This window comes from Neolamprologus multifasciatus, chromosome 19, assembly GCF_963576455.1.
Source record: "Neolamprologus multifasciatus chromosome 19, fNeoMul1.2, whole genome shotgun sequence".
NCBI classification, from domain to species: domain Eukaryota; kingdom Metazoa; phylum Chordata; class Actinopteri; order Cichliformes; family Cichlidae; genus Neolamprologus; species Neolamprologus multifasciatus.
Genome location: NC_140457.1, coordinates 20800979 through 20826692, shown reverse-complemented (window position 1 = coordinate 20826692; position 25714 = coordinate 20800979). Strand labels below are relative to the sequence as shown.

At 42.3% G+C, this 25714-nt stretch overlaps 2 protein-coding genes across 6 annotated transcripts in view; one reads left to right on the top strand and one right to left on the bottom strand.

Moving 5' to 3' along the window:
- Positions 1 to 1958: 1958 nt before the first annotated feature.
- On the top strand, positions 1959 to 9848 carry thbs1a (thrombospondin 1a). The gene is made up of 22 exons (XM_085143675.1): positions 1959 to 2010; positions 2112 to 2195; positions 2455 to 3014; positions 3122 to 3200; positions 3285 to 3374; positions 3460 to 3569; positions 3903 to 4028; positions 4424 to 4520; positions 4631 to 4804; positions 4894 to 5070; positions 5152 to 5325; positions 5413 to 5693; positions 5792 to 6010; positions 6119 to 6226; positions 6650 to 6809; positions 6911 to 7029; positions 7328 to 7562; positions 7676 to 7903; positions 7991 to 8262; positions 8358 to 8455; positions 8557 to 8696; positions 8792 to 9848. Exons 2-22 carry the CDS (start codon positions 2132 to 2134, stop codon positions 8797 to 8799), a joined length of 3519 nt encoding a protein of 1172 aa, XP_084999801.1. The 5' UTR covers positions 1959 to 2010; positions 2112 to 2131; the 3' UTR covers positions 8800 to 9848.
- The window catches only part of fsip1 (fibrous sheath interacting protein 1), a 38925-nt gene continuing 15320 nt past the window's right edge, over positions 2110 to 25714 (bottom strand). For 2 of the 5 annotated variants that reach the window (XM_085143693.1, XM_085143692.1), the window contains exons 9-10: positions 21374 to 21526; positions 2110 to 13446 (exon numbers count right to left, since the gene is read on the bottom strand). In XM_085143693.1, coding sequence (XP_084999819.1) covers positions 13342 to 13446; positions 21374 to 21526 — 258 coding nt within the window. In that variant the 3' untranslated portion in view covers positions 2110 to 13341. Of the gene's footprint in view, positions 13447 to 17106; positions 19797 to 21373; positions 21527 to 21930; positions 24564 to 25714 lie in introns of those variants that run through there. The other 3 variants (XM_085143694.1, XM_085143695.1, XM_085143696.1) reach the window with 3 other exon arrangements.

The following is a 25714-nucleotide window of genomic DNA, read 5'->3' as shown; positions in this document are numbered from 1 at the left end:
CTAGTCATCTGCTCTATTTTAGAATCAGTCTTCGCAGCATGCAAGACGCATCAGCTCCCTCGTTTTTCCAGAAGCCTTTAATCTCTGTCATACTCTCGCTCTCTCCCCTCAACTTTCCTGTCTGCAAGAGTCTGCAAGAGTTAGCAGACAGTTGTTTTTAGTGAAAAACACCAAATGCAGCAAACCTTGAATAAGTCTCTGTGAAGAGGACTGTCTTTACTTGGTGGTGGTGTGGGAAAGACAAGAGAGACACAGAATATGAGGCCACAGGCACAAAGCTTTAACCTTTAACATGGTGGACAGAGATGTTGTCTTAACAAACACTATTTTCATGACTTCACTTTATTTTTTTCTATTAGTATTAATTACATTGTTGACCCTACAATATTAGAAAGAAACCCTAACAATCACACACGCTCTATGAGCAAGCACTTGGTGACAGTAGGAAGGAAAAACTCCCTTTAAACAGGAAGAAACCTGCTGCAGAACCAGACTCAGGGACTGGCAGCCATCTATGGTGACCGGCTGGAGGTGAGGAGAGGGAGGCAGGACAGAAGACACGATGTGGAAGAGAGCCAGAGATTAAATGCAAAATGGTGTACAAACGCATACGTCATATTTTATATGAATGCACTGGTAAATGCACCTAAATGATGGACAAAGGTGTTCAGTCACTTCTACAGACTAAAATCTGTCCAAACAAACATAATATTAATGACACATGTCATAAAATACACCATTTTAAAACAAAATAAAAATGTGTAACATGTAACGTTAACAGATAGTTGCACATCCCTTTAAACCACAGTAAATATTTGCTTCTATTTTCTCCTAGAGAAAATATTCTGTCCTCGGCATCCTCAGCATTTACATTTTCCACTTTTTGTGTGTAGATCACAAATGTATTGTATATTTAGTAATAAACTCTTTCCAAAAGTAAAACCAAGCTTTTTCCTGGACACCCCTGTTAATATTTTGTTTTCCACACATCACTGGTACAAAGAAATTTAGACAAGATTCTTCCAGCGGGGAAGTATCTCTCACTTCCAGGGGGAGTGAGAGATACGCTGGAAGAATCTTGTCTAAATTTCTTTGTACCAGTGATGTGTGGAAAACAAAATATTAACAGGGGTGTCCAGGAAAAAGCTTGGTTTTACTTTTGGAAAGAGTTTATTACTAAATATACAATACATTTGTGATCTACACACAAAAAGTGGAAAATGTAAATGCTGAGGATGCCGAGGACAGAATATTTTCTCTCTATATTTTGACTCGTTACTCAATGAGTCCCCTGGTGGCCACCAGAGTAATAACAAAAGAATAAGCAGGGAGACTTTTTTTTTTTTTTTTTTTTTACCAGTAATGATGCCCTGCACGTGAGGAATAAGTATAGGCTCGCATTAATAGGTGAGTGCAGGGTATGGAATATAATTTAATGTTTTATATGGCTTTTAAATCCTTTCATAGCTGGTTTTGTATTACCAGTCTAGAAAGATTATTGCCCTTTAAATCCTATTCCGTCATATTAATATATACGTTTCCCATTTAAATGGTATTTAAATGAAATTAAGACTATTTGACGAATAATTACTTTTATTTGACCGGAAACGGCCAAGTCTTGGCTTGAGCGCGTAGATGAAATACTTGTCCGATGATGGAAATTCTACTCAGGAATGCATTTTTCCCTCCCCCGTGTGTGTGTGTGCGTGTGTGTCGGATATTCCTCTGACTGGCTGTGAGGTAACAAAATAAGTCCGTCCCTCTCTCTTCCGATTGGTCCAGAGTGGATTCAGGAATGTGCTTAAACTGGTTAAATAGCGCTTATACCCACTGGATAGGCCAATAGAATAAGTGGAAGCACCAGAATAAACGGGAGCTCAAAGAGATTTTACTATCTACTGAGCTTCTGTTAGAGCTGAACGAGGAGAACAGGATAAATAATAGGAATTGCAAGGACTTTTTTTTTCTTCCTCTTTATCCAGCTTCCAGTGGTATTTTTTCTTTTTTAAGGTTTGTAAATCAATTTTAGACGATTATTTGATATTTTAGTAATGCACAGGATCTTGTCCGGATGTGTTCAGTAACTGTTTGTTATTCTTTGGTTGCGATAGGGTTCACTTGAGGTTTCGAGATGATGCTGTGTGGCATCTGTTTGCTCTTGATGCTTTGGAGTTGTGAGGGCGCACGACTGGCAGGTGAGAATGGAAAAAACTGCCTGTTGTTGAGTTTTTAAACCTTTTGTTTCACATTAAAACTGCAGGGAAATTGAAGGTGGTTTTCAGCTAATTCGTTAAAGATAAAATTGATGCATTTACGTGTTTTTTGGTTGTTGTTTTTACACGTAACGTTAATAGCCTGTTTCTTTTGTGGTTTTCTTTGTTTTCTGTGACCTGTTATGAGACACAACGGGGAGAAAAAAAAAGTAAATGCTGCTTTTCTTTTCTTTGACCGCAGAGAGTCGGGATGATAACAGTGTGTATGACTTATTTGATTTGGCCCGGGTAAATAAGAGACACCATGGCGTGAGTACGGTCAAAGGCCAAGACCCATACAGCCCAGCGTACAAGGTCCTGAACGCGAACCTGATCCCCCCCGTCCCCGACAGCTCCTTCAGGGACCTCCTCGACTCCATCCAAACAGAGCGAGGCTTCCTTCTCCTGGTCAACCTGAAGCAGTTCAAAAAAACCAGAGGCAGCCTTTTAACTGTTGAAAAAACCGACGGATCCGGGCCCATCTTCGAGATTATTTCCAACGGGAAGGCGAACACGCTGGATTTGGTGTACTCCACCGTTGACCAGCAGCAGGTCGTATCTATCGATGAGGTCGATTTGGCCACCGGGCAATGGAAGAACATCACCCTGTTCGTTCAGGATGACCAGGCGCAACTTTTCGTCGGCTGTGAAGAGATCAACCACTCAGAGTTGGAAGTGCCAATCCAGAAAGTGCTTTCCCAGGAGGTGGCAGACACAGCAAGCCTCAGGATCGGAAAGGGAGCTCTAAAGGACAAATTTTACGTAAGATGTGCTTTATTTTGGAAGAACCCAGTAACAGTAATGATAAACCAAAATACCATTTAATGCACTATATTGTGTCTTTAAATATTTATGATTTCTTATTTCAGGGAGTACTCCAGAATGTGCGCTTTGTCTTTGGTACAACTCTGGATGCTATACTGAGAAATAAAGGATGCCAAACTGGAGGTAAGTCTTAAAAATGCATAAATAAAACATCAGTATAGTGTGCATACGATTAGACTTAGACTTCTCCCCTCTTCTCTCCTGAAGCTGCTATAACTGATGTCATGACCTTGGATAACCCAGTCAATGGCTCAAGCCCTGCCATTAGGACCGATTACACTGGTCACAAAACCAAAGGTAACACCTGTCTTCTCTAATAAATCAAATCTTTGTACATTTAAAAGTGGAGATAATTCAATGAACTCCTCCTTCCCACACCCAGATCTGCAGTCCGTCTGCGGCTTCTCCTGTGAAGACATTGCCAACATGTTTAACGAGCTCAATGGACTCAATAAGATTGTTAGACAGCTGTCAAAGGACCTCCAAAGAATGGTAGGTGCAAAAGGCGATTAGGATGTTCTCTTTGTCATAATTCACTCCCTCTTTCCCCTCTCCGCTCCCTCTCCTTCTCTGCTTCCACTTAATGCATTCCCAGTGCGTAACCACTTGTCGCTGTAATGGCTTGTCCCCAGCCAAGTCCTTAATGAGACCCATGTGAATACACAAATATGTTTGGCTGTCAGCGGCATTTGCACTGCTTCGCTAAATTCAAGCGATGTCTTAATCACGGCATCGGTCAGTGATTCATTTGTACTGGAACCTTGGCAAAGTGAAAGTTTTCCATCCTTAGTAATTAACCCCCTTTCTGTACCTCCTTCCCTCCAGACTGAGGAAAGCTTATCCACAAGAATTTATATGGATTTGCACAAAGGAGTTTGCATCCACAACGGCATCAAGTACCAGGACAGAGATGAATGGACCGTCGATAGCTGCACCGAGTGCACTTGCCAGGTAGGCATCATCACACCTGCTGGAATGCAGGATTGGTCGGGGGAAAGCCATAGCCGAGCTTCCTCTGTCCCTGCTGCAGTAAAGTCATAATCCGGTTTACATTATCACCTGCCTTTATAATCACCGTGCTCCTGCCTGAAGGCTATCAACACTTTGTCTGAAAGCATCAAGAGAGCAGCATGAGGCTTTTTCTGCTCGTGTTGTGTAATGAGTTGGGTGTTCAGTGAGGATTATGTCTTGTAGCAACACAGTAGTAGTGTCATGTCACTGATAAGTTCACTCCATCGTGAAATATATCAATTAGGCTTGGAATAGCACCAGCAAAGCCTCGTTTTTTTTCTCCCCTTCCTGCTAACTCATTATACTTGTACTAATTAATGTTTTCCTTTGTCCAGAAATCTGCTACCGTGTGTCGCAAAATCACCTGTCCTCTGATCCCATGCGCTAATGCCACCGTGCCCGACGGAGAGTGCTGCCCTCGCTGTGGAACACGTAGGTTTTTAATTTTTTCTGACTTTAATCAGATTTTCTTCCTCGATGACTTTCCAGCAAAGAAACAACCCCCCCGTGCCCAATCATTTATGCATCCTCTCCCTTTACAGCAAGCGACTACGCAGAAGACGGCTGGTCCGCCTGGTCTGAGTGGACCCAGTGTTCTGTGACTTGCGGCCGTGGCGTCCAGCAGCGCGGCCGCTCCTGCGACCGCATCAACAGCAAGTGTGAGGGCACCTCTGTGCAGACCCGTGACTGCTACCCACAAGAATGTGACAAACGCTGTAAGTCGCCAAACATTCTTAACGCTGACGTTGTTACAGTTCGTTTTCCCAGAACATGATGAATTAATGGCGTACACGTCCATTCACAGTCAAGCAGGATGGAGCCTGGAGCCACTGGTCACCCTGGTCTTCCTGCTCTGTGACCTGCGGTGAGGGGGTCATGACTCAAATTCGCCTCTGCAACTCCCCCACGCCCCAGATGGGCGGCAAGGACTGCGAGGGAGAGGGACGTCACACCAAAGTCTGCAGGAAGTCGCCCTGTCCTAGTAAGTCAAATGCCACCATTGAATTCTAAAGTGCATAATTATACAGGGCACAAAAAATCTAATTTCTTTTGTACGCCTTAGTCAATGGAGGCTGGGGACCTTGGTCACCTTGGGACATCTGCTCTGTTACCTGCGGAGGAGGGGTTCAGACCCGTAAACGTCTCTGTTCTGACCCTGCCCCCAAATATGGCGGAAAGGACTGTATCGGCGATGCTTCTGAATCTCAAATTTGCAACAAACAGGAGTGTCCTATTGGTGAGCATCTGAGCCTATTAGCCCAACGTAAACTTGCAGCACAATTTATAGCCTCATTCTTAAGTTAGGGAATCTTTGTCTTTGCAGATGGCTGTCTCTCCAGCCCCTGCTTCCCAGGCACAAAGTGCACCAGCTTCCGAGACGGCTCATTCAAGTGTGGCAGGTGTCCACCCGGCTACACAGGGAACGGCATCACCTGCAAAGACATTGACGAATGCAAAGAGGTCCCCGACGCTTGCCATATTCATAACGGAGTCCACCGTTGCGAAAACACGGAGCCGGGTTACAACTGTCTTCCCTGTCCCCCGCGTTTCTCTGGCCCTCAGCCGTTTGGAAGAGGTGTGGCAGAGGCAACTGCTAAAAAACAGGTTTGGATTATTACTTAAATCTGTTTTGTTTCTGTTGTTGTTGTTGCCTGGTTCACTAGCAGCTTGCATGTTTTTTAATCATCTGTAATTTTCCTTAGGTTTGCGCTCCTCGCAACCCTTGCAAGGACGGAAGCCACAACTGCCATAAAAATGCAAACTGCATCTACTTGGGTGTCTTCTCCGAGTCTATGTTCCGCTGTGAGTGCAAGCCAGGATATGCCGGGAATGGACACATTTGCGGAGAGGACAGCGACCTGGATGGATGGCCCAACACTGACCTGCCGTGTGTGGAAAATGCCACTTATCACTGCAAGAAGGTACGCCAGACCCCACATGGACAAAAATACACAAAGGCCGTTATTATCCATGTGCGCTCTATTATTGCGATGATTGCCTCCTGAACCTCTCCTTTTGTCTCTTTACAGGATAACTGCCCCAACCTTCCCAACTCCGGCCAAGAAGATTATGACAAAGACGGCCTGGGTGATGAATGTGACCACGATGATGACAATGATCGGATCCCCGATGATAGGGTGAGTAATCGCGGCAGTTTCTTTTTTAGCCACGCTTTCCTCGGAGACCAGACATAGTAATCAGCTGTAGCCATCCTTCCTCTGGGCGGTAGAAATGCAAAGTTTTCGTGTTTATGTGCTTTCACCATAGACTCAAAGTGGAAAGTAAGTAAGCAGAGGAGTAGCGTAATATAATTTCTGCAAAAAAAAAAACCAGAATTGAGGACAACGTGGCTTGTTGCCCGTAATTCTTAGTGTGGATTCGGAAAGTTGGGCAAGAAATATGCAGTGGTAAAAAAAAAAAATCACCAGTGCAATATCACATTCCAGCTTAAGCAAGAAAAAAAAGAAGTCTGGAAGAGCAAAGTTTTATTCCTATAAATATGACTTCTCTGAGTCGGGATCCATTTTAGTAATTAAACTGTGATCTCTCCATTAATTTAGGACAACTGCCCAAGAGTGTACAACCCCTCCCAGGATGATGCAGACAGGGATGAAATTGGTGATAACTGTGACAACTGTGTATATGTAGCCAACACTGACCAAACAGACACTGACAACAACGGAGAGGGTGATGCCTGCGCTGTTGACATTGACGGTGATGGTAAGTTATTTCTCCATATTCTTGCTTTAATCTTGAAACAAAAAAAAAACCATTTGTCCAGTTTGTGAAGGCTAAAAATTAAATCAAAATTGGCTCAACAGACATCCTGAATGAGAATGACAACTGCCCGTATGTCTACAACGTGGACCAGAGAGATACCGACAGGGACGGCGTTGGAGATCACTGCGATAACTGCCCTCTGGAGCACAATCCTGATCAGGTAACATCATCTTTCACTTCTACTTCACTGCTGTGGGGACTTACAAGGTTAAATCACATCTGCTTTAATCAAGAGAGGAATGTGACAGCTCTAAAGAAAACGAGCACAGTGCTCCCTCTTCTCTTTTCTCTTCCTTTGTCTGGAGGGACATTGCTTGCATACCTGAAAACAAGGGTCTGCTTTTTCAAATCGCAACCAGGGCAGCACCTCTCATACTGAGGCCGATGAAAAACAGAGGAGGGAATTATGTGAAGCGAGTGCGAGGGTCTCATCAAAAAGGAATTTTGCTCTTTTGCAGATCGACTCTGACTCGGATCGCGTGGGAGACAAGTGCGACAGCAACCAGGACATTGACGAGGACGGTCACCAGAACAACTTGGATAACTGCCCCTACATTCCGAATGCGAACCAGGCAGACCACGACAAGGATGGCAAGGGTGACGCCTGCGACCACGATGATGACAATGATGGCATTCCAGATGACAAAGACAACTGCAGGCTGGCCTTTAACCCTGATCAGCTGGACTCTGATGGTAAGTCCATCTCTCGGTTAACAGTCCTGTAAAACGCTGGTGCCTTCATTTTCTAAATCTTTGTTGTAGAGCTTTTTTTTTTTAAATTTCCAATGTATTTACTTTCCTCTCAGGTGATGGACGTGGTGATGTGTGCAAAGATGATTTTGATCAAGATAATGTTTTGGACATCTATGATGTATGCCCGGAAAACTTTGCCATCAGTGAAACCGACTTCCGCAGATTCCAGATGGTTCCTCTGGACCCCAAGGGTACCTCCCAGATCGACCCCAACTGGGTTGTCCGGCATCAGGGCAAGGAGCTGGTCCAGACTGTCAACTGCGACCCTGGCATTGCTGTCGGTATGTAATATACGGACAGACGTTTTTTCTGCAATGGACACAAACTGGTAGCAAATTGATACTAACCCATCTTTTTTTTAAATTCAGGTTATGATGAGTTCAGCGCAGTGGACTTCAGTGGAACGTTCTTCATCAACACGGACAGAGACGATGACTACGCTGGTTTCGTGTTTGGCTACCAATCCAGCTCGCGCTTCTACACAGTGATGTGGAAACAGATCACCCAGACGTACTGGTCCAACACACCCACAAGAGCTCAGGGCTACTCCGGCTTGTCAATCAAAGTGGTCAACTCCACCACAGGGCCCGGTGAGCACCTGAGGAACGCCCTGTGGCACACCGGAGACACCCCAGGACAGGTGAGCACAGCTGAACTGACTCAGAGTTTGAGGCGTAATTGAGGAAAACGTTTGAGACTTTTCTTATTGTAACTTTTGCTAATTGTAACTTTTAGGTGCGCACTTTGTGGCACGACCGCAAGAATATTGGCTGGAAAGACTTCACTGCCTACAGATGGCATCTGACCCACAGACCCAAGACTGGACTTATCAGGTGAGACCAAAACCCCAGAAGAAGAAAAAAAAAGGCTCTTTCATTCAGTTGCATAGTTTAAAACGTCTCCACTGCTCCACTGACTGTATTTTATTTTGTAGAGTGGTCATGTATGAAGGCAAGAGAATCATGGCTGACTCCGGAAACATCTACGACAAAACCTACGCCGGTGGGCGACTAGGCTTGTATGTCTTCTCTCAGGAGATGGTTTACTTCTCAGACCTCAAATACGAATGCAGAGGTAAGCACACATTTGAAGGTTAGATGCATTTGAAACCACTTACCATCACCTGAAACTGTATTCCTAACATCCTTTCTATCTGCGACTCCTTTCAGATACATAATCGGAGCACAGAGGCTTTTAGAAGAATGTATCAGTGTGAAACGAGACCTGGATCGACTTATTTAACTCCTTTCCTTTGAGAAATACGCGTTGGAGGTATGAAGAGCAAGCGAGCTAACGTGAGGTGAGGTGACCTCAGGAGTCTAAGCCAAATGAAAGTAAATTCTGCACCACAGCACCAAACTCAAATTTTGAGCACGGCTCTGCTCAGAAGACGATTGGCTCTCTCTCACTCTGTTTGCTCTGATCTGCGTTGAAAGAGGGCCACATTTTATTGCTTTGCACACCTGAACTGTTGTCGGTATTCCTCTGTGGATGAGGGACCAAAGGGAAGAGCGTTTCTGTTCGTTTTTGTTTTTTTAAGAAAAGATATTTTTGTGTATTAATATGCATCTGCTGTGGACTCAGATATACTTGTTTCAGTATGAAGAAAACAGTAGGAGAACTTTGTTAAGTTTGGAGGGTGAGATTACCCTTTGAAGGAACTCTTGAGGGACAATGGACAGTATGGACTGACTGTTACTATCAAAGAGAGTGAATGCTATGTGTGTTTGTGCATTTGTTCCACCTGATGAGCGCAATTATTGAGATAACCGAGTCGAAATTGGATTTTAATTCCCTGTGACAGCCCCCTTTTTAAAGGCACGTGCGTGTATCCAAGGCGCAGGGCTGGCCCGAAATATTCGTTTTCTCAGGAAAAGAGCACTAGAAGAAACAAGGAGAGCACAATATTAAGGACAGCACAGGGCCCCAAGGCAGGCACGCTGCTTTGGAACAGTAATTATGAGCAAATATAACGTGGATAACTAATATGTGAGGGGCCAGTCTGTTTCCTAAGATTATTGTAAGTGTAACTGTTTATAGCTTTAATTGTTGCTCATTTTTCCACCTTTAAATGTCAGCAGCAACCCGTGAAATCGGGATCCTCGAAAGATTAAGAGTTATTAACCTCGGACCAAAACCACAAAACAAAAAACATCAACAACACCATCTCTAAATATTCCACTTCTGCAGTGTGCGTGGCTGGTGTGCCTGAGCTTGTGTGTACAATTTCTGACAATGGAAAACAAAAAGGAAACCCTTTATGTACAAATATTACCTCATTAGTTCTTTTTGTGCTGAGACCAGCAATACACGAGAATCCCTTGTCTTATCAACAGAGTATAAATTGGTTGGCTTCTATTTTTTCCTCTCTCTTTTTTTTTAAAGCAAGACTTTTACTATCATTTATATGCTGTATATAAGATATTTTTGTAGCAAAAGAAGCCCAAACGGGAACGTAAAGGATTAAAGAAATGTTGCCTTGACTGTGTTTTGCGATATGTATTTGTGGCGTCTTGATAAATTATTCTGTTTGTTTTATGTTGAGGGTATTTCATTTTGTGTAGATGTATGCTATTTAAATAATTTATCTAGAAGCGTAGCCTCATATGGAAGCGTTTCTGTCTGTATAAACTTATTTGCACACTGACACGAGGATGTCTTTGTCATTTTGGTTTTTGTATGTCTTTTTTTTAATATTAGTGAAGCTTTTCTATAAACATTTGTACCATAGTTTTTACCCAAAGTGCTGTTTTTTTACTCCTACTTGTTATTTTACAATGTAAAGTGAACATTAAACTCTCTAGAAAAAAGTTCCAAAGGTTCTTGGTGTCTTTTTGGGCAAACAACCAGTTAAATACTTGATAACCCAAGTGTCTGTCGCTGTGACTTTTGAACTTCATATCTAATTCAACTAAGGTCTTCTTAGAAAAGCAAAGAGAGCCAAGTCATGCTGTGTCAAACAACTGGAATCCATTAGTTGGGTCTAGTGAATCCTCTGAGAAAGGGAGTATCCTTGGGAGTCAACAGCAGCAAAACTCAACATGAAATATAACCTACTTAAGCAGCACATCGACACAGATATGGCCACACATCGCATTGCTTCACTACCACTGGACAGGTAGACATAAGGAATTTTGCCCTCCAGAGTAATAAAGGTACTAACTTTAAGGAATATGGAGTTAAGTTATGGCTGTGTGCCACTTTTGCCAGTAAGAACTTGCAATGAAATTCCATACTTTTCATAAAAAACATCTAAATATAACCTGTCAAAAGTCAAGATGACTTCCTATCCACAGACCAGCTCTATAGCTTGCTAGCTGCTGTGCTGTAAGACACCGCAGCAGTATATAACTGCAAACCGAAATATGACTGCTAATTTAAATCTTTCTTGGGGTCAGAAAGAGCTGGAATGTGCGCCAGTGAGGGTCCCGCCAGAAAACCCAGACTTTCTCAGTGTGCCGCAGGTCTCTTTACATTAGCACTGACCTCATTCTTGCCATAATGAGCTCAGTGTTTTTCCATTACCCTAAATGAGCAGTTTATCTTACTCTTCTGAAAATATACTGTCTCAGTTACGCACACATCATTTGTGTACAGGAGACAAATACGCTACATATGCTGTGATTAATGACATGAATTGCACATGTACGACAAATAAAAGTTTAAAATAGATAGTTTTAATCTAGTCCCATCAGTTAGAAAAGCCTTTAGGTTTGGGAAAACAGTGACGCAGAGTTCACCGTGTTTGGAAAGTGTCCTTGGAGGTTCACCTGGCTGATTCCAGTGTAGAGGAATGTGAGATAATTCCTGCCATTTAGACAAGGTCAGAATGTGGGGGTAAGGTGAAGAGTGAGATGAACAGGCCTATAGGTGTCCAGTGCAAGGGGAGTAAAAAGGCAGGGCCTCTGGGCTGAGGTTGAACCGGGTATGGATTACCTCCTAAGATTTTGCATGCACGGAGCAAATAAGGAACAACGTCAAGGGCTTCCAGAGGTCTCTCAAACAAACCAAAACTCGTAATTCTTAAAGCTGCCAATCTTTTGTCAGGGTGAACCACTTATGTAAATGACAACTGAGCTCGAAAGAGGTCACACAGGGTCCCATTTCAGAGGATCTCGCTAACCCATCCGCTCTGGAGGAGATCACCTACAGAGCCAGGAATGAGCGGAATGCTTGGAGCTGAGCTACAGCCGACTATCACCGCTGTAGAGCACACATCCTCTCTTCTCATTAGCAGCAACGCTGGATGTCTGACCACACATTACTAACACAGACGTTCTATATTTTGTCGGAAAAAGCTTTAATGCACGGCAGCGCTCAGAGTTCACCCCCACAGACACGCTGCTATAAGCTGATGTTTATGTGTGCATTAGAACATTCTGCGGCTACAGCACCCGGTTATTAGATTTAATGACAGCAATTTTCTGTTCTGATCTATGATACTTTGGTTAATAGAAAGCATGGCCCTGCTGCTCTGTTTCCTCATGCAGACATATAAACACAAATAGAAGCAGTGTTATAATCGAGCTACATGTTCAAAACATGCAGACCAATTAGGATTAAAAAAAACCCAAACAAAAAAAACCCAAAACAGTTCCCATCCTAAATTAACCAAATTTGATGACTATAATTTTTCCACTTTTAACACATTGTAAATAAAATATCCATCAGTTTATGCTGCTATACACTGATCAGCTGCAATATTAAAACAATGGACAGGAGATGTGTATATCATTGAAGACTTCATTACAAAACAACATTTAAAATCTCTGGATTTTCCATGAAAGGTATCCCACTTTTCGTGGAAACTGGCACCAACTTGCGCCAGCAGGACAGTGCACCCTGCCACAATGCAAAACAATGCTCGAGAACACATCAAGGAATATGACCAAGAGCCCAAGGCATTGACCCGATCTTCAAACTCCCTGCACTTAATCCCATCAAGCATCCATGTGTTGTGCTGCAACAAGCCCAAACCTTAGAAGTGTCATTTCAAGACACCCCAGAAGCCCAGCGTCCTCATCCTCACAGGCCAGGGATGTCTTAATATCACAAACAGGGGCACACGACTTCCCCCAGGTAGCTTTAATTTTGTAAGTATATAAATGAAGAGACTGTTCAATCATCAGAGATCTAATGCCAAAGTCTAACCACATTAAATCATTAATAAGTCCCAGAAATGATCCCATCTGGTATAGGGATGGGTATCGAAAACCAGTTCTTGTTAAGAACCGGTTCCCACCGTTTCAATTCCTTGGAATTGTTTGCCATTTTTGCAAACGATTGCCACAGCAGATGCCCCCGATTTCCGGTAAGTGAATGTGTTTAATTGTAGGCAGGGACATTACTGGATATTCTTGTGTAATTGCTACAGAATCATTTATGTTATACTTTGTTATTGCTACAGAAGAATATTTATTTTATTATTTTACATTTACAATTTTTTTCCTGGGGACCTTGTGACACCCAATTGAAGAGCCGTAGGCTGTGGATCTCACTGTTGGGTTTGTAAGGTCATGTTACTCCTAAATTTCTATCTTGTTCAAAGAGAAGATATAAAACAAAGTTCTAAGCTATTAGACCTTAGTGTTCTCCTTTTTAAAAAAGAATCGATAAAGAATCGAATCGTTAAACAGAATCGAAAATGGAATCGGAATCGTGAAAATCTTATCAATACCCATCCCTAATCTGGTAGCAGTCAAATCTTTTTTTCAGGTCTTTATGTTGAGTCATTCATTTCGAGGTCCTGGCTCCAACTTTCTGCCAGCTCACATCCATCCATCAGGCAAAGTAACTGTTCCTCAGTCAGGTCCGGAGACTCATTCTGCAAAAAAACCCAAAAAGCCCACCAACAGATGTAAGATTTCAGTGATGCTTGTGTGAATTTAGAGTTTCAAAATCAATTAAACAGACACAACAATATGTATGTATTTGCAGATTCGTTCCACAAGCAGGCCTACGGTGCGGATGTGTAGATGTGTAACTGTTTCCAGGTCACGTGTGCCGAATATTATAAAAAGTGACCAACTGCTGACATCATTCCTGCATTTCTTCCAAACAAATTTTACTGGGTCTAAAGCTTAGTTTCTGACAAGTCCAGACAAAGTGCTGTATTAATACATGACCTCACATAACAGTGGCACTTCATAATAATGTACTGCACCGCTCTGCTTTGTTGGAAGGTGTGTGGGAAAAACACTTCCACTTGGATGCTAGTTTTGTTTTTCTACGCATAAGCCAGACTCCTCACAGGCAGCCTGGGACAGCGAGTGAGTTCAAGGATGAAAGAAAACTAGGTTATGAGGAAAAGGTCTTGAAAGTTAAATTAACATCAAAATCTATTCCTGGGAATGACGCGTCATTTGGCGCTATATGCAAAGTCTGAATTCCTGGCGACCGTAACTAATTTACCTTCACGGTGTAAAGACGCTGTACTTTGTTTAAACAGCTGCAACTCAACAGTCAATTTGTTCCAATATTATCGACTCATTACCTTCCGTGACACAAGCACTGTGCCAAGAAAGTGTCAAGAAGACACAAACGTTAAATCTCTGAGTTGAACAGAAATCGCTGTCATCATTCTCTCTGCGCTCGTGTTGTCAGCCCTAAGTGAAATGAATGTCCCTGGCCTTGAAGTAAGGATGCGATCCAGATATTCTGTCCCTAATCTCAATCACAGTCTTTAGTTAGTATTAACTGATCTTTTCCCCTCCTACTTTGGATCAGCAAAACAATACAACACCGACATTTTAGGGAGTAAGTGAACATGTTGCCCTCAAAGTTAGTGTTCTAGAAGCAGGAAAAATGGGCAAGTGTGAGGATTTGAATGACTTTAACATGGACTAAATTGTGATGGTTAGACGGCATCTCCAAAACTGCGGCTCTTTGTAGGGTGGTCCGAGGAAGGAACCGTGGTGTCATGGGTGGCCAAGGCTCACCGATGAAGGCATAAGGTGCTCACATTGCCAAAAATGTAATACAGGCTCTGATAGAAAGATGTCAGAACAATTGCTATTTTTTTGCACATGGGACTGCAGAGTCCCAGACACCTTCTGACTGCCAAAACCCCCAATGCTTTGGGCAAAGTTCATCTAGATCAGGGGTCTTGAACTCCAGGCCTCGAGGGCCGGTGTCCTGCAGATTTTAGATATCACCCTGGGTCAACACACCTGATTCAAATGATTAGTTCATTACCAGGCCTCTGGAGAACTTCAAGACATGCTGGGGAGGTAATTTAGCCATTTAAATCAGCTGTGTTGGATCAAGGACACATCTAAAACCTGCAGGACACTGGCCCTCGAGGCCTGGAGTTCGAGACCCTTGATCTAGATGTTACTTTAACATGTACTACCTACCTAAGCAGACCATGTACACACTTTCATGGAAACCCTGATAGCTGTGGCCTCTTTCAGCAGGATCATACACCCTGCCACAGGGTGCACAACAATGAGTCTGTGGTGTTGATTTGGCCTCCAAATTCCCCAAATCTCAATCCAATTGAGCATCCATGTGATGGGCTGGTAAAAGAAGCGCAATCAATGGAGACCCCACCTTGCAACTTACAGGACTTAAAGTATCTGCTGCTAACATCTTGGTGCCAGATACCACAGCACACCTTCAGGGGTCTAGTGCAGTCCATGCCTCGACAGGTCAGGGCTGTTTCGGCAGCAAAAGGGGGACAAGCACAACATTATACAGGTGCTCATAATGCCTGACTGACGTCCAAAACAATAGATTTTAGAAACCAAAAGCAACAACAGTGACCTAAGAAGATATTACACAATGCAATTCTTTTCACCTCTTCCTCACAACGCACAGAGTAATTCCCGTGTCTCATCTACCCCCTTTAGCTAGTACTATTCACCGGTCATATGCTGACCTGACCACCCACTGAAACGCTCCACCCCCTTGTCAGTGGGCTGACAAGACATTACCACACAATCCCGTCCATGTTCAAAGTCCTCCAGAATGTAATCATACCCTTTAGGTCATGGCAGGTTGGGTGGTGTTACTCATCTTTGACCCTCACAATTATCCAGACATGTCATCATTTACCAATAGACAGGAGCACACAGGCACCACAGACACAAACGCCCCACAGTGCCCCCCTGGAGCGGTTCATTATGTTGACCCTTCAACATTCATGTAGCTTTGGACTTGACCTCTGCTTCTACATGGCGCAAATGAAACAATAAAAGTGTAAGTTCGAAAAAAACAAACAAACAAAAAACGTAAATAAATATAGAGTATGCAAAAAAATATAGAGTATAAATAAATGTCTATCCATTCTAGAGCCGCTTAGCTATTCTTTAGATATATTCTTATGTAACAACTGACACCTCGGTCACAGAAAATGTTTGTTAAGGAAAGGAGACGTACATTTTTCTGAACGTAAGTGAGTAATTCCTGCAACTTGAGACAAATGGCAGAAGAAAAAAATTACAAGTGAATTAGAGGCTTGTCATTATTTTCTGTGTACATGAATGGGGCAATAAAAAGTGCCCCACTGGCTGCAGTCTTAATGGTCTGAAATGCCTCTAACTGATACCAGCCGTCTTGGAGATGGGAACAGGTTAGACTTTCCAACAGAGAGGAGAGGAAAGGAAAGAAGGAAGAAAGAATGTTCTTTTTACTGCTTTGACAAAATGCTACAACTCTTTAAAAGTGCTTGACCTCCGATGACCTCGGTACTTGAGGAGGCCAGGGGTGTCTGTGGGTGACTGATACGTGCTTTCCTGCTGCTACACAACCATTTAAGGTCCTTCATTTCTTGGAAGGTTTCGGTTTCCTAGCAGCAGGGAACACATGAATTTTGGTAAACAACACAGAAAACTGCTGGGATTACAGGAAAGCTTTCCAAAGAAAATGTTTGATAAAATTGATTAAGGTGCTTCCAGGGAGCATCTCCTTGTTCCACTGGGTTATCAGTGAGACAGGAACAACAACGCTGGGCTTACATGACAGCTCATAAACGCAGAATTCACTATCAGAGCGATTCTGAAGGGAAGTGAATGAGTAAGCAGGAAAAGATAAAAACTTTGTTTCTGGGTGGCTTTGGGTCGCGTACATACAAGCATCTCACACACTGCAAGATGTAAATATGGAGCAATGTATTGTTAACAACCAATCTATTGTGAAGAGAAGAACTGTGTATGCTGCAAAGCCTTAAGCTAGCAATCCCAACCATGATTCTCTGTAATAAACATGTAAAATCCAAGGTGGAAGTGGAAAATCTTGAGTTTGTCAAATTACAGGCCTTTGACAGTTTCTGTTTTATTGTCACCATTAAATAGTTTTTATTTTAAAGTGAATCCAGTTCTTCCACCAGCAAACAATGGCAAGGCGAGTGAACTTCTTGACCTTTGGTGAAAGATCAGAACTCTCCGCCACTCTCAGAGCATGATCAGCTTTCCACAGGGAGATAAATCTGGCAAAGACAGAGACGTGGAGCCCTCCAGCTACATTCTGCAGAGGACTACCACCTCTACCACTGTCAGGGTTTCTGGGTCGTTGACCCAGTATTTTCAGTTCACGTTCACCATTTATCTACTGCCTGTTTCACTTCCTGTTTGTTCCCCGTGTCAGCTTGTGTCATTAGTCAGATTATGTTCAGCCCTGTACTCACCTGTTTCCAATCATTGTCATCATTCAACCTGTGTATTTAAGTTCCTCGGTTTCACCAGTTCTTTGTCGTGTCATTGATGTTATGTTGTCGTTTCCGCCTGCGTTCAGCCAGCCAGCCATTCAGTCCGTCCGTCCTTCATTCATTCATTCATTCAGTCAGTCGTCCAGCCAGCCAGCCAGCCAGCCATTTCCTACCTCTGTTCTGTTTGTTCACTGAATCGGCAATAAACACCAACCTTCACCTAACTATCCACGAGTCCTGCGTTTGGGTCACTTCCTCGCCTCCACTCAGCAACCCCTGACAACCACAGCTCATCGTGCGCTTCTGTACACACAGGATGCAAGACCAGGTTTGAGCACAAGTGTGGGCCGCTCAGCTTTCAGGGTCACTGACTTCAGTTGCATACCTGAGCTCTATAGCCCACAGACCCAGAAGTTACTCCTCCGGGAGAAAAAAGAACTTAGAATGAATGGGAGTGCAATAACTTAATTATTGCACTCCCATTCTGCTATACAGTAGCATAGCACCAACATTGTAAATATGTCATGTCAAATAGCAGATAATATATATTTTAACATTTTTGTTTAATGCATAGTAACTCTCCTAAATACCCAAAGAGCCTCTGCTTCAACTCTAACAGCTATATCAACATAAAATAGTCTTTGGTTTTAACTCTAAGAGCCATGTGTCAATTGTTTTGTTCATCCTAGTCTCCTTTGCAGAGCCTGAACAGAAGCAGAAGAGGTTGCAGCAGCAAAGGGTTCAAATCTGACAGATTTAAAGCTGAGAGCTTTGGATTGCATACTTAACAATGCCACTGTGTAATTGGGAAAAAAAAAGACTCTGGCTTTTCTTTACTGTATACTTCCATAGTTTGAATCACAGGTTAAAGTGCAGCGGTCAGGAGTGCTGACTGCCTGAGACGGCTAATGCTAGCTAGACAATGTTCCTATGTTTAATGTGGGACAAACATCTCTGTGCACATGAGAGCTGCTGATGAAAGTATCTTTCAGTTTCTGAGAGATGCTCAGAAACTGAGTTTTACATATCCTCCCAAATGACACATGTTGTAAAAGTTCAAAATTACTAAATCACCAATCATAACTTCAATATTTAGGAGGCTAGGCGGGCTCAGACGTGCCCCGTGTCAATAAACCTATATTGCATCCATATTTCAAACAGTGTCTGCCATGGTCTGTCCCGAGGCTTGAAACTTAGGAGCTGCTTCCGCAAATATATCCAAAAGAGGTGTCACCTCCTAAATTTGAATTTGTATATTTGAAGTTGAGTTATAGAGCATGTACAGGAGATAGGAGAGATCATAGTGACACTGAAAAACCTGAGACCGGTGGAGAAGAGACTTTTCTCAAATTGAGCCCTTTCCAAAGATCATACGGTGACAAAGCAGAGCCGATGAGGGAGATAAGCTAGTAGCTAACAGCCATCAGCTGTGGATGCAGTGAAGTGAGGAAAGTGGTGAAGCATGCATAGAGACAGATAATTGATTTTAAGATTCAGATCCAGATAAGTCAATTTATTATTATTTTTAACCTAGACTGCTGTTCCGATAAATGCTAGAAGTAATGAGGTAATAACAAACTGCTGTAAGTGAGGAAGTATGACTTATAGTGTTGGCCTGATTAAAACAAGACCGTTGGGCTGGAACTATCCTGTTTTACAGTAAATGCTGAGATTGTCCTTCCTTTTGCTGTAGATTTAGGAAGGCAGCCAAAACGGGCTGCAGGAAAACGAGCATGTGATCAACTGTCGAGCATCACACAGTTTCTTCAGAAAAATAGGCTTGTTAACCTCGTCAAATCTGCTATTTTAAGATATCTTTGTTTTACCGTATTTCAAGCATCCTTTTGTTTAAATAGCTACGAAAAACCTAATACTTCACCTTCCTAACTTCTCCTTTAATCACACACTTGAATTTGGTCAAAGTCAATAACAGGAATTTTTTTTAAAGTGCTCTTAAGCAGTGGTTCACCAGACTCTCTGAAGACCTTTCAAGGTTTTTCTTTTCTTCACTCATTTTCAGTCCAGTCCTTGTACCATTTTACTTTTTTACATACATGTTTTTTAAGCCACTTAACACTGACATATGAATCACTCAAGCATAAAAAAGGTACTTGGCCCAAGGGATGAACCACTGTTGTGTTTACACATAACAGAGAAACCCATTTGTATCTTTAGGCACTTTGTTACTAGCAACCTGTTGCAAAAGCATATCATTTGTTCTCCTTTCCTTGGTCGAGTCTATGAAAAATGCCAAAGATAACACAGTTCGACAGGCATAAAATAATATTTTTGCACCAACAAGGTAAGAAGCGTAGTGGTTGCCTCACAGCAAGAAGGTCAAAGCCTTTCTGTTTGGTCTGCATGCTCTCCCCGTGTCCCCGTGGTTAGAGGAAGAGGTTAGAGGGGTTAGGTTAACTGGTGATTCCTTTGCTATAAATGTAAATGGTTTCTGTGCTGGCCCTGTGAGAAATTGGCCACCTGTCCAGGATGTATGGCTGCTGGTTTAGACTCCAGTCTCACCCACAACCCTGAATTGGATAAGCAGAAGAAAATACATGGATGTATGGATGGATAGATTTCTTCTTATCGCATTTTTTAATCCAATAGAAAACTACACAGAAACACTGCATAGCTAGCAGACAGTCGGTGTAACTGGAAATACAGCCTTTGGTTCTATGGCTAAGTTGCAGTTTACACACAGATCTATTGAAATCATTACAGTGTTCAAGTGAATATTTGTCCCGAAAGCATTCACAACATTCTGTCTTCACAAGAATGGGATCTTGGGATATATGCATAACATTATCCCTCTGGGGACGGCTGTCACCCAACGTGGAGGCCCAAAAATCTTGTGAGAGTCTCTGAGTTATGTATGTTATACAAATCAACTTTATGAGTATACTGCAGCTGTGTGAGACTGGTTAAGTATGCCCTCCCAGACAAAATCTGTACAAATAAATCTTTTTCTAGCCACAAAACAAGGCCCGTGGCACTAAAAATATATACACTGTGAGGCTGCTGTTTACATTGAAGTCACTCGCTGGGTTCACTCATTTAGTCACACTATATAAAAATGCAGTGACACATGGTCAAACGCAAAGAGTGTGTTGCAGCACCAGTAGTTAAGGCACTGGTGGGTTTGATGTTTTGGAATCACGATGAAAGAACGGTTTTCCTTGAATGGAGCTCGGCTTAATTAGCAACAAAATTCCACTTGTCTCTCCTTAATTAGGCCAGGAATAGGCCTCAGTTGCATGGCGTGATGCCGTGTAATGTAAGGGTGTGGCTGCCGCTCGGTGGTTTTATTACCTCACTATTTGTCAGAGAAATGCCCATCTTTTATGTTTAAATTAGACATACTGAATATACATCACGCTGTGATTCATCAGTGTGAGAACTGATGACAAGAATTCCATAAACAGCAGCAGGAGCTTCCCTTTTAACACCAACAAAGTCTAACAAATAAATGTATTAACCCTGATGTTTTCCTTTTATCTAACAGAAAATTTAAAGTCATAAGAGCCAGAGAGAGCAGAAATCAGGCCCGTCCACCTTTGTTCTTGGAACATTCTTGCATTGTGCCTTTAGTGACAGTCCTCTGGTTGTAACTCTGCAGACTCCTAAGATCAGACGGTGCTCAGTGGTTTCTAGGGAACACTGTGGAGCGAAGACACTGAATCTTGGCAAAGATCGCGAGAAAGCAATTAAACGTGGAGGAGGACAAAAAGGCTATCAGTGGAGAAAACGACCATCCTGGCCTTCTGATCAAAACCATGCATCAAGAGAGGCAGAGGGCGAACTTTAGCTCATCGGTATAAACCAGACATGAGACTGTAAACTGAAAAGAGACAGAAGTGAAATGAGGAAAAAAGAGGAAGAATTATGGGTCTGCAGAGACACGAATGTTGCATGTGATTTCATCTTCTCACTCTAAGAATGACAGAGAATGAGCTGTATGCTTGTAATAATTTGTTACACACATGTCTACAGATGAACGCCGTGGAGCATTATAATGCACACAACACAGACATATTGTGTGTATGCAAGTATTTGGGTGCGCATGAGCATGTGTTTTCTCGTGAGTGTGTAGCTGCTTTGAACTCACAGTCATCTCTTGGCTTTGACCCAGGAGCTCCAGCTGCCGTTGGATCTCTTGGAGCCGCCTCTCCTGCCCTCTCCTCTCCTTTATATCCTGCAGGACCTTCTCTCCTGGCTGCAGGTCCCCATCGCACTTCCAACTAACCTCTGAGCCAAGGCCCTGATACACAACAGACACGAGAGGTTCTCACGGGGGGAAGAAACACCTCATCTCACGTGGGTGCTCTCCTAGAGTTGTGCTCACGGCTTCTGCCTGTCACTTTGAAGCATTTAAATGGTGATAAAAGCACATAGCAGTTCACCACAATTAATTCCTGTGAAAGCTTTCCATACTCCTACAGACGAGGAGCAAAACCCGGAACTCATTACAAAGACCTGAAAAAGTCCATACAGGGGTCAAACATAAATCATCATCACGTTTGTGGCATCCACGTGCACTGACACATGAACCCCACGCTCATCCAAAACAAACCCTGAAAATGGGTCAGGAGGAAATAGGAGTCACGCTTGGAGGATTATCAACAGATAGCTGATAAGTGGGAGGTCTGTCTTTCCCGACTTTGTATCGTGCACAGAGACCGAAAGAGAGCCTCTTTAAAGCCACTGAATATATGTCAGATTCTTTGTAAATCATAAGTCTGTCATCCTACATCAACATCAGTATTTGAAAAACAGTAGGCACTTAAAAAAAGAAAAAGGAAAAAGAAAAGAGACCCTGCGTGCCTCTTACGCCTTCATAAGTAATAATGCAAACATGAAAAATGCTGTAGACACTGTCTGGTACGTGACCTCTGCTAGAGTCGCGTTTTAACCTCTAAAAATAAACCGCTTCTCCATAAAAGCATGCAGCTAGGTTTAAAACAAAAATTGTTGGGTCTGCGTGGACGCTGCCAACCGCACGACTGTTTTGCAGTGTTCGTCCAGCACCGTGTGGTTAAAATCTCTCGGTTAGTCCGGTTGGCAGGCGGGCGTGTGTATGATCTAATAACGTTGAAATTGATGGACATTTCATAAAATTGTTGACATCTCAATAGGGACTCGCATACACCGAAATAGTAGGTTGGTGGAGACAGGGAGCCCCAGAAGAAATTATGAACTTAAACACTGAGCTACTAAATCTGTTATGACACATTTATGGTGGGATGTAATCTTAGTTTAAGCCGGGATAGGAGGGGGTCCTCTTCCCTTGTCAATAAGCCAAACAGACATGCCTATTCAGCTAATATTGTACACAGATATTACACACACATTACACAGATTTTTTGGAAATTAGCAATATGACTGCACTTTAATACTCAAGACTTGGCAAAAGCGAATATCTCCTAAATGTTCCAAAGTGTGTGTGGCCTCACCTAGCCGTGCCCTCTGTGTCCTTATAAGGAAATAATGACAGCTTCTATCTGAAGTCTCTTTTAAGTGGTTGTCACTAGAGCCCTTCGGTTCAGACTCAGTCATCCTAGACTACAAAAGCGAGGACCACGATGGGATCAGACTCCTGTCACGCACCAGAGTGAGAGATACAGCATTCCAACCAGGAAAAATAAAAATTAAAGTCTAGCTTTACCCTCATCATCACACCACTAAATGCATGTTGCTAAAAAAGCCCATATCTTTGGGAGAAACAGTTTATTTAATTTGGAAACGACAGCTGTCCTACTTTTTACTATAGGACTGCAAACATGCAGGGCACAGCTGCCATACAGGCTGCAAACTTCAAAACTGCCTGCGAAAGTTTAACAATAAAATAAGCCATTACTGGCCAGTTCAAGCGACTTGCTACAGATTTTCAAACTTAACCAACACCCTCTGACTAAATTAACACCCTATAAAATACTTACTTTGTATTCAAGGCACAGCACTAAGGTTCTGTTTTGTGGAACCTCCTGATCTGCTGTGTCCTTTATGAGAGAAGCTTGCATGTTCTCCCGCAGTCCAAAGACATGTTTACGGCAGCTGGTAATCTAAAATGGCTATAGGTGTGAATGTGACGTGAATGACGAATGTCTCATTGTCTTGTGTTGTCCCTGTGATGAACTGGTTACCTGTCTAGGGTGTACTTTACCTCTCACCCTCTGACAGATAGGATGGGCATCTCCACACAAAAGGTTATCTTTTAAACTCTTCTAATCTGTCCATTGGTCAAGGATCTTCTCTCATGGTAACAGCTAACAGAAAATAGATGATAGAAGATAATCTAGGATGTTTACGTAGTTTGTTTCACACTGTGAGTATTAATAATACTAAGTGTTAATAAAAACTCCAGTTCCTTGACTGGCCACTTGAGGTCAGCTGAAAAAATGAGACTATACCTACATATATATACATATATACATGATATCAAAACAACTCTAGGACCTGTAGATTATTTCCCCCTCATGTTAACTGTATGTTCTGTTCATAATACATATGCTGAAATTACAGTAAGGGTTCATTATATTGATTAATATGAGCGTGAGTTTGTCACGCATGGTTCATCTGGACATACAGCATCAGTTGTAATTCTAAAAAATGAAGTGCCAAGTAAAACAGTTTTTATATCGCTGGAAACTTTAAAGTTACAGTGTGTAAAATCTCACCACTAGATGTCAGTAGGTTGCAGATTGCAGTCAACTGAATTCTGTTTTCTTTCCCATCCCGTTTCCCCCTAAGTGCATGAACCTAACTATAGTGACCACTATAGGACAAACAACTCTGTCCACCATTTATTTGTAGTGAGTACAAGCCATCACTGAGCCGTGTACCTCAGCTATCAATATGCTGGGTGTCCACCTGTATTTCTTCTGGAAGAGACTGTAAATATTCAAGCTCACTTCTGTCCAATGGCAGCAATAATGAGATGAGTTGTTGAGGATATCCTGAACTTTTTTGCCTGTAAGTTCGGCTTTTTTTTGCAACTGTTCCCTGCTGTTAGTTGGCATTAGGTAACGTCTTTAAACTTTCATATGATGTGAGAAGTGGGAAGTGGGATTTTTAGGATACTTGAGCCTAACATTAGTTGGCACGATATTAGCTTGTAACCAGCTGCTGTTGTTTAGCTGTCTGGAGACGAACAGCTGACAATAATTAACTGCAACAATATCAGGAATAAATAAGCATGTTTATCACCGACTCTGTGTGTCACAGCCCTGATTTCAGTTCAGAAGATGACGCTGAATGTGAGGAGGACGAGGATGAGATGGAAACGAGGGAGTAGAGCACTGGTGGAGGAGAAAGACATAATGAGAAAGAGATGACAATATCTTACGTGTACAAATGTTAAATGGACAGATGTATTTTAAAAGAGCCATTTGTGATTTTGATTACAAAGTGTACAATATATGTAGCCACATACATAAAACGCGATTAGGCGCAGAGGCAATGACCATCTCGTCCGCTCTTAGTTGGAAAATGTAATTACACACTAATGAATGGATATTTCTGAGTATTTGATACCTTTTTTTTTCTATTAAACAACCTCAAAAAATTCCTTACAGTACCTTTACTGACCTCGGTACATTGTTGCTTTGATGAGGAACATGTGAAAAATGTGTGCAATAAGCTGACATGTGGTTCATGTGTGTTCCATCAAAGAGTCAGTGGATTACAGTCTATTAATTGCTTTACTTTTCCAGCAATGTTTCTAAAAATATATTATAGATTAGGCACTTATGATAAACGAGCACAAGTTTAGTTCATTTTCCAGGACATTGGCAAGCATTAACAGTAAATTACCATTTGCTCTTGTGCCAGTTAAACAGTAGTAATCACCTCTCGGAAGAGAATGAAGGATTTGTGCATTGACCTTAGCATACTCCAGCTATTGCTCTACTATTTTGTGCCGCATTTGTGCGTCTTCTTCTTAAATGCTTGATAGCTTTAACTTAGTATGTGACTGAGAGTGACTTCCAAAAAGAACAGGGAAGAGAGAGTGAGGTAGTGTTTATCTGAACAACACAAAGAAATGTGGTAATTGTCCTTTTTGGAGTAACTACTTGACAGGATGTACTAGATCTCCAATAATCACATCACCTATCTGGGTCACAGAATTGCTGGGAGGCCTCAAAAACCTGGATATGTCTTGTTTGAGCATGAAAAACATGTCAAACATAATTAGCTTTATACAGAAAAGTAGGTCTGCCAGTCGCTGAAATGTGAATTGACTGCTTCGAACTTTGCTCTGGTGTCACAAACTGAAACATCTTCAATTCAAAACAAATGTTATTAAAAAGAAAAGAAAAACAGTCATTCATGCATGATATCGTGTCGACTGAGAAGCTGCCCTTGTTTTACCCAACAGTTCACATATTTTTTTTCTTGCCAGACTATAAAATAAGAAGCGTAACCACGGTTATTACGGTTATGCTGCTTG

What these genes read in the sequence shown, in the direction of transcription:
- thbs1a (XM_085143675.1), top strand. Translation starts at nt 2,132, where the DNA reads ATGATGCTGTGTGGCATCTGTTTGCTCTTGATGCTTTGGAGTTGTGAG. An exon ending in ATCGGATCCCCGATGATAGG is followed by an intron (nt 6,227 to 6,649) that starts GTGAGTAATCGC and finishes CCATTAATTTAG; the next exon opens with GACAACTGCCCAAGAGTGTA. An exon ending in CGACCCTGGCATTGCTGTCG is followed by an intron (nt 7,904 to 7,990) that starts GTATGTAATATA and finishes TTTTAAATTCAG; the next exon opens with GTTATGATGAGTTCAGCGCA.